This window comes from Felis catus, chromosome B2, assembly GCF_018350175.1.
Source record: "Felis catus isolate Fca126 chromosome B2, F.catus_Fca126_mat1.0, whole genome shotgun sequence".
Lineage (NCBI taxonomy): Eukaryota > Metazoa > Chordata > Mammalia > Carnivora > Felidae > Felis > Felis catus.
The window spans coordinates 50,623,356-50,635,973 of record NC_058372.1 but is presented as its reverse complement, the minus strand read 5'-3'; the positions used below and the strand labels follow the sequence as shown (position 1 = coordinate 50,635,973).

The window sequence follows — 12,618 nt, the reverse complement described above, 5'->3', positions numbered from 1 at the left end:
TCGTCTTAGAAAGACAGAACAGTGCTCCTGTGCCTGCCAGCTTCTGAGGGGTTTCTGTGCAGCATGGGTTTAGCCTGGGATTACTCAGGACAGATGGCTTGTGACAGAATTCTTTAATATCTCCAAATACTAAATTTCACAGTTTCTTCTGGTAACCTGCTGCTGGCTTCCATATTCTTGGACTGAAACTTTACCTTATGTTTAGTCAAGCTGCTTTTCTGTTGCTGTGACAGTAGCCTGGATTGTCACATTGAACTATGTGCTAGGCATTGGTCTTAGGACGATAGGTCATTCTACCATTTTCTCCAAGACCGCTGATGTCCCCACCCCACACCCCACCCCCTGCCAACCCCTTCCCACGGATCTGTTTCCAATCGTTTTTAACATTTTTTCCTTCTTCCTTCTTATGTTGTTCTTGTATCCTTATGTTAAAAAAGGGTGGGGTGTGCCTGGGTGGCTCAGTGTCCGACTTTGGCTCAGGTCATGATCTCGCAGTCCATGAGTTCAAGCCCCACATCAGGCTCTGTGCTGACAGCTTAGAGCCTGGATCCTGCTTCAGATTCTGTGTCTCCTTCTCTCTCTGCCCCTCTCCCACTCATGCTGTGTCTGTCTGTCTCTCTCTCTCTCTCAAAAAATAAACATTAAAAAAGAAAAAGTGGTTACAGCCCCTCTGAAAGTCCTCTTGGTTAAAATTTAGAATGATTCCCTTATTGCTTTTGTCAGGTAGTTTCCTAATGTTAGATCCCAGAATACTGTTACTTGAGTGTTATTCTTCATGGCTTGCTATTAAGTATGCAGCTTGTTTTAGTATGTATTATTCTAACATCTACTCATTTGCCAGATGAGTTTTGGTCTTGGTTTATAGCATCTGGCTTCTTCCTGCACCACGAATGTCTAGTTTGTTCTGGGTGTCTAGGTATGCTCCTTTGTGTCTGTTCCTATCCCTCGTACATAGTAAGTGCTTGATAATTTGTGTATCTGATTAGTATGTTCATTTTAGCCTTGTCTTCCCTGTTCAGACAATGCCTCACACTGACCAGCTCCTCTCTCAGTGATGTTATCAACATACCCGCCTTCCATTGCTGTCCCCATAGGGGGTGTTAGGACTTGAAGGGGACATTGTGGGTGGGTTTCATGATGACTGGGGGCTCACTGATAGTATTGAGTACACAGGGGTCAGGGATGGAAGGCCAGCAGTGCCCCTCCTGAGAAGTGCCAATGGCCACAGATGGTTGGCAGTATTCATTATGGAGTTGAACCTATTGCAGACATACAGTAGGAGACCTTTATTGAGGGCTCACTGCATGCCTGGCACTGCTCTCAAGGTCTTACGTATATTAAGTCATTTGATTTTCTTAACCTTTGAGGCAATTACTTTACATTTCCCCCCATTTTATAGATAGAAGGTTAAATAACTTGTCCAAAGTCACATTGCTAATAGGTGGAAAAATGGGTTTCAAACCCAAACTGTGTGATGAAGAGCCCAGCACTGGGCCACCTAATCACCTGCTAACCTGTTATGCCTCTATACCTGCTCTCAGCCCCTTTGTGTTTAATACCTGAGTTTTATATGTGTAATGAGCTCCATTATAAGCTATATACCCATTAAGTAATAGCCGGATCTAGATTTCAAACTGTTGTGGAAGAGGTGGGTTTGTCCCCGGTGGGCAGCTTATCCATCAGTAATTCATCCAGTAGTCATGGTGTTCACCGCCTCGTTCCTCCTTGTGCTTGTTTGCTCTGATCGGAGGCAAAGGGGACGGTCCACGATCCATCACAGTTGAAGCTAACTGTATTAGAGTGATTTTGATTACACAAAAACATGATGTTTGTCTTCTAAAACTTACGTATTTTAGATGATTTCCAATAGATGATGAAAAATAATTGGATATGGTTAATTTATTTTTTAACTGCAGGACTTTTAATAGATAAAGCAATTATTTGTTTTTGAGAGAGAGAGAGAGAGCGCGCGCGCGCGCACAAGCGGGGGAGGGGCAGAGAGAGAGGGAGACACAGAATCCCAAGCAGGCTCCAGGCTCTGAGCTGTCAGCACAGAGCCCATGTGGAGCTCGAACTCATGAACTGTGAGATCATGACCTGAGCTGAAGTTGGATACTTGGCTGAAGGAGCCACCCAGCCACCCCTCTCAAGATTTTTTAGAATTATCTATCCCCCAAAGAGGTTCCGTCTGGGAGAGGAAGATGACTCAGGACCAGAATGGTCTTAGGAATATAGTATGTTAAAAAGCTGTCTAATTTCTGAGTTTCAGAAGGGACCTAGTACTGTGATTGTGTACTTATTAAGGGACCTAATTGTTGACACTCTGACATGTGGGAGTTGGTGGCTTCATGGTTTCCAGCTATGGGTTGAGAGAGTCAGTATGTTCCCTGCTCACCCTCACCCCCACCCTGGGGGGCAGGACAAATGGCAGAACAGAACCTGGTAACTACTACTTTTTAAGTGTTCTTGCTGGTTCCACCTGTCTCTTTCTCACTCCCGGCTGGATTCTCTGTCTCACTGCCGGCTGGACTGACTCAGTTGTAACTACTAGAGTCCATGGATAAATCATCAAAGAATATGTATACTTCAGTGCCATAAGCCAAAGAAGAGAAGTATCATTAAGTTATTGACAGCTTACTTAGTTAATAAAACCAATTTTGCCTTTGCCCTTTGCAGGTAAAATATTTGTGGTTATTTCTGTAAGAGTACTGACCAGGAAAATTGAAAATGTATGCCTTCTAACTTTAATATAGAAAATCTAGTCAATATACATGTGAAAAGATGCTTAGCTATACTATAAATGGAAATCTTAAATGGAGGGGTTGGAGGGAGCTATAAAGTCTTCGAAGATGAAGGTAGACGTGTAACTACTGGGAGGAGACAGTATCTCTAAGATGTTTCAAGTGAAGGCAAGCAGGTAGTATGTACTCCCCTTGATATAACATTGTTTTCCATTTAATTTTTTTTACTGTGACCTCCACAGCAAGAGTATATTTTATATTACAACAGAGTACATAGTACTTAGACATCATCATACTAATGTAATACAGTAACACTGAAGAGAGGAAAATGTTCGTTCTCACTAGGGGCAAAGCAGTCTTGGTTATTATTTTTATTATTACTAATAAAATTATTAATGCTAAGGTGACCTATCATCTATTAATGGATTGAAATCCACAGTTGTAAAAACACCCATTGGCATCACTCCTTTTGTGCTCAGAAGAGAAAAATCTCTAGAGGTATGTCCAAGAAAAGTTACCATTAGGGTCCTTTGAAAAGTGGGGCTTTGGGATTGTGGTTGGAGCAAAGCGATGAAATTTTTTTTACCATCTCTTTTCATTTTTAATATTTGAATTTTTTATCATGGACATGAAGTATTTTTAAATAATAATTGAGGCAAATAGCAAATCTCTGTACTGTGGCCTTCCTTTCCTAACATGGCTCTTCCTGTCTTGGCTACAGTCTTTCCTCAAGCTTTGGTTCTTGCCCAGATGGGATCGTCTCCCGTCTGCCACCTTTTTCAGCCCGGTTCCACTCTTCTCCCCACTGAGATTCCAGCTTCACGGGAAGCATTTTTATGGAACTGCGAAAAGAAGTTCAGAAAACTGGCACTTCATTTATAATGTGAATTCACGAGATTCTGTCTTTACTTTTGATTTCCAAATTAGACCTAGCACACAAGTTACTTTGGGAATTCAAAAAAAAAAAAAAAGTTTGAACATAACCTTGTCCATAGCACATCTTTGAAAAGAATTTGTTCTTGTTCTTTTATGAAAAAAAACACTGTATAAAAAGCATTTTGAGTAGAGATTAATCAATGTCTGTTTTTCTTAATAGGTTTTAAAATGGAAAATTTTGATGCATCACTTAGTACCTATTTCAAGGCATTGCTAGGCCCCCGAGGTAAGGTGGTTTTTGGTTTTGCTCCCCTCCCTTTAGAGACACTTATAAATATTGCATGAAGAGATTCTAGAAAACATTAGCGTCTTCTGTGATAAGACCAGTGCTTTGTCCTGGATAACAAGGGGCTTGGAGAAGTCCTGTGACACTCTTGAAGCAGTGCAGTGTCCCCTGTGACACAGCTGCTCTGACCCTCTGGTGACGTTAGCTGGAGATCATATTGTGCTGGAAAGCTTGTAGCCTGAGAATGCTGCACATTTCACCATTATTGGTGCTGGGTTTTCCTCAGTTCTTCTGCGTATCCAGCTAAAACTGGTTTCCAAAATGCACTGCTGTGGTGGTTTAAAACTCTTCCCCTTTTATAATTTTCAGGGCTTATTGTCCTTTCACGTTGTGTCACATCAGTGGGTAAATACATACACCTGATCTCACTTTTTATGCTTAATCGTTTTGTTTCCTTTTAGGAAGTAAATCGGCTCCATGTTGCTTTTTTTGAATGTCATCTGTCACGTCTCTTGATGTGTCTATAAAGAAGGAGCTTTATAGGTTCACAGAAAGAGTCATTAAAAAACTGCAAGAAGCTTTTAAACAAGTGAAAAGGTTGTCAGTTTCATTTACGATTTTTAAAGTACAAAAGAAAACAAAAGAAACTGCATTTCTTAGTATGGTAGAGATAAAACATGAGGGTGTGGAGAAACAGTCTAATTGATAAGACCTCTTTGGAGGGTAGTTGTGTCTTCCATTGAAATCAAAAAGCACATGCCTTTTGACTCTGCTATTTGACTCCTAAGACTTGATCCTATAGCTAATCTTGATCATTATTGCAAAGATGTGAATAAGGATACTCCTTTATAGCATTGCTTGTAAAGATTGGAAATAATCTACATGCCCATCAGTAGGGGAACTGATTCAGTAAGTTAGCATACAGCCAAATGAGCAAAACCAAATTAGATCATTTTTTATGTGTTCTTGGGTTGAGATAATGCCTTATTTCAGCTTCATAGAACAAAAAAAGTCCAACTTTAAATGGCTGAAACAGTAACAAAAATGATCCGTTTACATTATCAAGATTGAGCTACTCCTGAGTTATTTCAGGGACCCAGCACACTTGTTCTTGTCATTTTCTACTTCACATTCTCAGTATATCAGCAGTTCTGCCCTTGGAAACATCCCTCCACCTTTCATGGTTACTGGATGACCACAGCAGCTCCAGGCAGCACCTATGGAGGAGGGGAAAATCTGTTCATTTGCATGCCTTTAAGAAGGAAACTCTTCACCAGGGCCTTTCACCCAGCTGTCATCTCCTCAAAGCTCAGTGGCCACAATTGCTTCACATGCCGTTGTCTGAACAAGTCACCAGAGAGTGGGCGAGGACTGCCATGGTTGGCTAGATCCCTAAAGATTTACTGCCTGGGGACACCGTTGGGGCAGCCAGCCGCTCTGGCAGCACTTGGCAGTATGGATGGAGGCTGGATACTTGCAGATACGGCCTTACAAGATTTTAAAAGCAAGGTGTAAAAAAATAAAATAAGATGTAAGATAGAACATCAAATAAAAGGAAATGAGAGGGTTTTGTGTGTACATTTATTGTGTTTGTGATATGTATGTACACACAAGCATATGTAACTGTCTAATGTTAGTTGCTGTGTGGGAACTTGCTTTCTCACAGTTGACAACCAGGGCCTAGAGCTGAGAACAAAAGGTGCTACGAATCTCCTCCTTAAGTTCACTGTGGCCAGCCACCTCCCTGAAGGACTTCTAAGAACTACCAGTTCAGCAGACCTGTGGTAACCCCCTCTACCACCTTAGCATAAGTAGCGGGGAGAGGGTGGAGGGCATCTCCTCTTAAGCCAAGAGAGGAGCACTACAGAGAAACCCAGGGAGAATTTGGAATGTCTCTAAGAAAGGAGACTGACAATCCATTCCCCAAATGGATGGGTGCTTTTCCTGCAAGATCAAGAGAAAAAGCATTGGAGAATGTAGCAAGATGGTCCAGTCAGGAGGTCCAAGAAGGAACAGACTTTCCCCACTAGATGCTGCTTCTCTGAAGCTGCAGAAGGCGAAAACTGCACGCGCCTCTGAGCTCCAGAGTGGGTGGCCTTAGAGGGTAGATCAGATTGAGGAGCAATAGGTTTTGGGGGCTCATCAGAGTAGCATGCAGACGGGAACATGCTGCGGAAGGGGCTTCCTGGGAGTCAGCCACAGGCAGAAGTTGACTCTTGCAGGGGACAGGTTAACGCCTAGGGGGTCTGGCTGCCAGAGAGTTTCTCCCCATCCAAGGAGAGGGCTGTCAGATTGCTGCTGGCAACTCTGTGGAACTAATCTTCCTCCTCTCTGCCTAGGAAAAGGGTGGGGGAAGGGAGATCTGTCCTGCACCTGTAGCGCCCCCTCCCCTGCCTCGAGTCAGTGTAGGTCTTCCCTCGCAAGCTTCTGCTGCTCACATGGTTCCTTAAATAGTCACTTCACTGTCATTACTGCCTTGTCTTTTTTTTTTCTTTAAAATTATTGTCCTCTCTGCTGTTGACCATTGCACTCATAGCAGATGCTGCCTTTCTAATCAGTAATTGTTGCTAAGCTAGATAAATAGCATGTTTTCTCTGAGTCTGCACATGCTGGGCAGACTGGCAGACACTTGACTTAAGATGAGGACTTTGGAGTTCAAAGACTGCCATTTCTGGAGTTTCATTACCCTGTCTGTGCATCATTCAGCAGATCTGGTCCATAAATACAGTTAGTAGAAACTTTAGCTTTGTCCTTGCTTTCTTTAAGATGCTTTGGAAAGGATTTTTTTTAATGTTTTATTTTATGTAGAAGCCATGCATGATATACATGTTATTATTCAGAACATGTAACAAAGAGCTTCACCTTATATGACAAATATTGAAAACTCCTGCTTCCTCTTCCAACTGCTTTGCTGGCATTAGGAGCTTGAGTATTAGATGACTGTTACAAAATTATGGGGAAAGATTTTTAATGTTTGAAAAAAGTTGTGGTTTTTTATCTGCCTTATTAATCACTGTGTGTTTTCCTTTTATTATTTTCCAGATACCAGAGTAAAAGGATGGTTTCTTCTGGACAATTATATACCTACTTTTATCTGCTCTGTCATATACTTACTAATTGTATGGCTGGGACCAAAATACATGAAGAATAGGCAGCCATTCTCTTGCCGGAGAATTTTAGTGGTGTATAACCTTGGCCTCACATTGCTGTCTCTCTATATGTTCTGTGAGGTAGGTCTCTTCCTTAAATGCGTTCCAGTCGCCGTCCTGAATTGTGTTCCTAAATGAAGAAGGGCAGTGTGTCGGGGGTGGGATGGGTGCACCTGGAGGTCAAATACATGACTCCATTTTGAGTATGTTTTAAAATTGATTTTTCAAAATGCAAGAGTTGTACAAATATGCCTTTTAGAACATCTAAAATAGCCTTTGCTATCGATTCTTTGGTTATGTTTCATATTCAGAATTAAATATTTTCAGAAATACTTTTACGCAAGCAGAGCAAAGAATGGCAAATGAACAAAATGTGAAAAAACAGACCTGTGAACGTTTGATTGTTGAGCATTTAATAAATGCAGGGTTCTCATTTGGAGGTGGGGAGGAAGGAAGTGGGTGGCAGTTGTGTTCAGTGTGCTTTATGGTAAGTCAGCCTCTTGCCTGGTCTGATAACTGTAAATAGCTTTGAGATTTGACAAGTTATTTTTTTAGAAGCTAAGAAGAGAGGATAGTGAGATCTGCGTTTAGGATTTGAATGGTCTAAGTTGGGGCCAAGTTATTTTTTCTGTGTAACTGGGATGTTGAAAGCCATGTTTGATGATCTCAAAGACTAGCATTGTAGCTGAAGTAAAAAGGAAAGAAACTGGAATCAAAACTTAGGTCCTCCCTCTTTCCCGCAGTTATGTAACACAGCCTTCAAAGCCAAGCGGGGGAGGGAAGCTGCCCTCCAAGGGTAAGCACGGCCTCTGTACATTTTTAGGGGAGGGGACTTCACCTTTCAGGCTTGCAACACAAATGCCTCACCACACAAAAGTGTCGCTGAATCTCTGGGTGGGGAATAAAGCCATACATAAACATTTGCAAGCACTCTCATTTAGCTTTTTAACCTTTTATGGTGGCTTTAATTCTCCATGGGATAGTAAAGAAGAAATAGGGGAGGTGAGGGAGGGGAGAAACCAGGATGAATCTTGAAATTAGTGTTTAGAGGAAAGCATGAACCCCCCCCCCCCCCCCAACATCAGCCGCAGGCCTCTCCATCTCTGTCTGCATGTGGCCGTGTGCAAGAGCGTGTCTGGGTTCATACGCCGGTGTGAAACACTGTCTGATTGCAAGAGGTATTGATTGGACCTGGGCCAGGTCTGTGTCCTGTTCTCCCAGGTAGGTTTCAGAAGGCAGAAAAAGAGTTTACGATTAGAACGGTAGATGCTACTGTCATTACTTTTATGCTTGGTACTCTGTGAAATGCTTACAACCTCCCTTTTTGCTTTTTTCTGTCTTGTTCTAGAATGAAGGCAGTTTAATTAGCCTCCAAGGTGGATATTGCAGGACTGGAGGCAGGGACAGTGCGCAGGAGTGTCTCCCGGGCCCAGCACTGTGCACATCTCTGTGTTTAAGGAACAAAAGTGCAGCAGGTTGTCAGGTTTTTCAGAGTGAACTGTTTACTTTCCCACAATTGATGATACAGCCATTTCCTTAAGAAAGCTTTTATAGAGTTTATTATTATGCATAACAATATTCTAGACAAAAAAATATTTAAGATTATTAAATCTTCTAGTGGTTAAGGATCTGCCTTTTCTGTTTCCCAAACCCTGGAGACAGAGCTATAACCTCATCATTTCACCTCTCTCAAACAGATAATTCTTGGGTAAAGAGGGGAAGCAAAGTGTTGTATAAATTGCTGCTGTGTGCAGGTGACTGAACTTGGAAGGGTCGAGAAGCACCATAGTAGGAAATACAGATTTTCCCTGACAGTTTGGTGAGGACTAGAGAAGACGTTGAGCAGTCTCAGCACTGGATAAAGAGGCTTAAGAAATATACAGTCGGAAAACAATTTTAACTCCTGATTTAGAGTGAGTACATTAAACAATAATAATAATAATTCCTTGGGGTGCCTGGGTGGCTCAGTTGGTTAAGTGTCCAACTTCAGCTTTGATCATGATCTCACAGCTCATGAGTTCGAGCCCCGTATCGGGCTATGTGCTGACAGCTCAGAGCCTGGAGCCTGCTTGGGATTCTGTGTCTCCCTCTCTGTTTCCCTCCCCGCTCATGTTCTGTCTCTTTCTCTCAAAAATTAATAAATGTTAAAAAAGATTTTAAAAAGTGTTTCAAAAAAACAATTCCTTAAATCAAGTTTCTAAAAATAAACCCAAATCAGATCTGCCTGAGTTTAAAACAAGCCCTGGTACTTCCCAAGTTAGATAGTACTTACATTTGATGTTTGTGTGACTTTTTTTCTGTATTTACATAAACCCATCAATAATATCACTGTAACATAACCTTTGTCAATTTTTTCATTTCATTTTAGCTAGTGTTTTTCTTTAACTTAGCATTTATATTCCACTGAATATTAAAACATAGGAGGGTAGTCATGGGGTTTTATGACCAAACAAAGTGAGGAGGGGACAGATCCCAGTTGGGCCCCTCATCCCACAGAAAAGTTCCAAGAGCTGGAGCCATTTGTCTGCGGTCACACGGTTGGCAGGGTTGGCAGGGTCATGATTATTAGTCGTTATTTACCCTTCTGCTTATCTGTATACTTGGGTCCATAAGGAATTTAAAAAATAAATACGTAGTCATTGATATTTGTGTGTATTTAATCCTGTGGCATGAATTCACAGCTGCCTTGGCAAGTTCTAGGCTAATACAAATAAAATTAACTGTCACTCACAGGAGACAAAGAGAAATCTTGAAAGAAGGAAGGTAACAAGGAAGTAAAAGGGGGAGAGTCATTATAGCTTTAAAATTACCAGAAGAAGGAAAATAACAATGACTTTTAAAACTGTGAAACGGAGTTTAAAATGTAGAGAAAATTTAGACTTGTTTATAGTTAATGCATTTGATAGCAAGAAAATTGAAAGGAGAGACATGGCATTACTTCTTATTACCTCATGAGCTTGGTGTTTTATTTCTAAGAAAATGTTTCTGGATCCCCGATTTGAACAGTGGTATGTTTTAGATTGAAAGTCTAGGGCTTTATGGCAAGCCTTTCAACTTTTACGTATTAAATTAGGTGTTACCTAAAATCACAGTGACGAGGCTCAGAAATAAAATTTCAGTTAATAGAAAACAGCTTGGTTTGTGTCACTCACCATTGTAAATCTCTATCCTTAGTAGCAAATATAAAAATCTTATGTGCCTCTGAGAGGCAGGGCATATTTCATGCTTTATCGAAGCCCCACTGTTTCTCCAAACTATCTGTATGTCCCCGAGGTCCAGATTGAGAACCCCCAACCAGACAATGCCAGATGTGGCTTTTCCTCATCATGTGGTGTATGTCCAAGTTGGACTTGTTTCCACTGTCCCCTCTGGCAGGCTTTCTGAGCCACTTCTGACTCCTTTGTTAATGTGCCAAACATGGGAGTCCCACTCGGGCAGCTGCTGTATGCCAACCATTTTGGTATATCTGCTCTCCACCTGCCTCTGGCCTCTTGTCCCCCTAAGCTGAGAGAACCTCATTGCTTGGTTTGTTACAGTCCAAAAGGGAGCATCCCTGTTGATCAGCCTGGGTCTCGTGCACTCATCCTGGGACTCAGCAGTAGCTGCAGAGGAAGCAGGGTCAGTACTGCATGGTAGGCTTTGAACTTTAAGAACTTGTGGCCCCTTTCCTCAGGAGGAGACACTGATCTCTCAGCCTGCGCCTTCTGCTTAGCTCTACTCAAACCCCCCAATACCAGTGTCTTTCATTTTTCCCATCTACCCCCAAGAAACTTCCTTTCAGACCTAACCAAGCCCACCTCTATTTGACAGTCTCCATCTCATTCTTGAAAACTACTCAAGGATCAGTTCCCCTGTGAAGGCAGGAGGACACTGAGTCAGAAGACTCAAGCTCTAAAAGGCAGTGATTCTTTAGCCTCTCTTGTCTTCCTGCTATTCCCAACAAACATGACACATGGCTTTCCATTAAACCGCTCCGTGGGTGTGGCCTCTGCCTCCTGTCCCTCACACAGATGATGCACTTACAGGATGGCTGTAATCTCCGTGTCTCTTCCCTTTGTTAGTAGGGCTCCATCAAATGTATCCTGAGCATTGGGATAGAACAGTTGCAAATGCTAAAAGAAAAAAGAAAAGGCCTCAACCACCATTTTACTTTATTAACAACAAAAATCACAGATTACAAACAAGATTATTTTTTGAGTACTTATGTATCTGTATTCCCTTGCAGTTAGAACTGTCTCAAGCATTCAGAACATTTAATGTGTAATTTTAATACAACGATTGAGGGGCACCTGGGTGGCTCAGTCGTTTGCCTCTTACTTCAGCTCAGGTCAAGATCTCACAATTCGTGGGTTCGAGCCCCACATCGGGCTCGGTGCTGACAACAAGCCTGGAGCCTGCTTCAGATTCTGTGTCTCCCTTTCTCTCTGCCCCTCCCCTGCTCTCACTTTGTCTCTCTCTCTCTCTCTCTCTCTCTCTCTCTCTCTCTCTCTCAAAGATATACATACATAAATAAGCAAGCAATGATTGATAGCTGACTGAATAGATGGATCTGGATTGGCATAGATCTAAAACGTATTCTTTTTTACCCTCTGAATTTTTTATTTTAAATTGTAATTTCAGGGGTGCCTGGGTGGCTCAGTTGGTTAAGCATACGACTTCGGCTCAGGTCATGATCTCACGGTCCATGAGTTTGAGTCCCTCGTCAGGCTCTGTGCTGACAGCTCAGAGCTTGGAGCCCGTTTCAGATTCTGTGTCTCTCTCTCTCTCTGCCCCTCCCCTGTTCATGCTCTGTCTCTGTCTCAAAAATAAATAAACGTTAAAAATAAATAAATAAATAAATAAATAAATAAATAAATAAATAAATAAATTGTAATTTCAGAACTACTTCAGAATATGAAAAATAAAATCACATAAACAATATCTACCTCATAAATATTGATCTTTTAGTATCAGTTTGAATTGTTTACTTGAAAAAGAAAATATTACAAAAATGCATCTGAAGTACAGTCCCTTCCCAAATATAACTTCCTTCCAAAGTTCCTATGTTTCTTCTGTGGATATATTTTTATACTTTTCAATACATATGTATGTATACTTGATAGCACGTAATATATTGTGAGGAATTTTTTTAACTTATGTAAATGGTTTACTGTGTCTACTCTTTCAAATAGCCTCCTTTTAGTCATTGTATTTTGAGATGAATCCATGTTGAAACTTACAGATTTATGTAATTAATTTTAACTTCTTTATTATTTCAGTGTTACAATTTATCATACCATTTTGTGCAGTTCTCTTTGCATGGACATACAGGTTTCCAGTTGACAGTGTTATATTGAGTACTCTTAGTCTCCTTGTGCAAATGTCACTTGTTTTTGTTTGTTTTACCAGATATATACATAGGACTTTAATGACTGAATCTGATAGTCTCTTGTCTTTTAGTGGGGAAATTTAACCTATTTTCATTTAGTGTAGTGATTATTTTGGAATAATGTCTTTGACCTTTTTTGTGTGTGTACATTTCTTTTTTCATTTACTGATTTAAAAATCATTCCTTCTAATTGTATAT

The 12,618-nt window shown here is 41.1% G+C and overlaps 1 protein-coding gene across 3 annotated transcripts in view; it reads left to right on the top strand.

The window, feature by feature from the left end:
* The window catches only part of ELOVL5 (ELOVL fatty acid elongase 5), a 74,903-nt gene that overhangs the window by 43,739 nt on the left and 18,546 nt on the right, over positions 1–12,618 (top strand). For 2 of the 3 annotated variants that reach the window (XM_019830732.3, XM_003986243.6), the window contains 2 exons: positions 3,838–3,903; positions 6,946–7,133. In XM_019830732.3, the coding sequence (XP_019686291.1) occupies positions 3,846–3,903; positions 6,946–7,133 (246 nt within the window). In that variant the 5' untranslated portion in view covers positions 3,838–3,845. Of the gene's footprint in view, positions 1–3,837; positions 3,904–4,379; positions 4,501–6,945; positions 7,134–12,618 lie in introns of those variants that run through there. The other variant, XM_011282426.4, reaches the window with a different exon arrangement.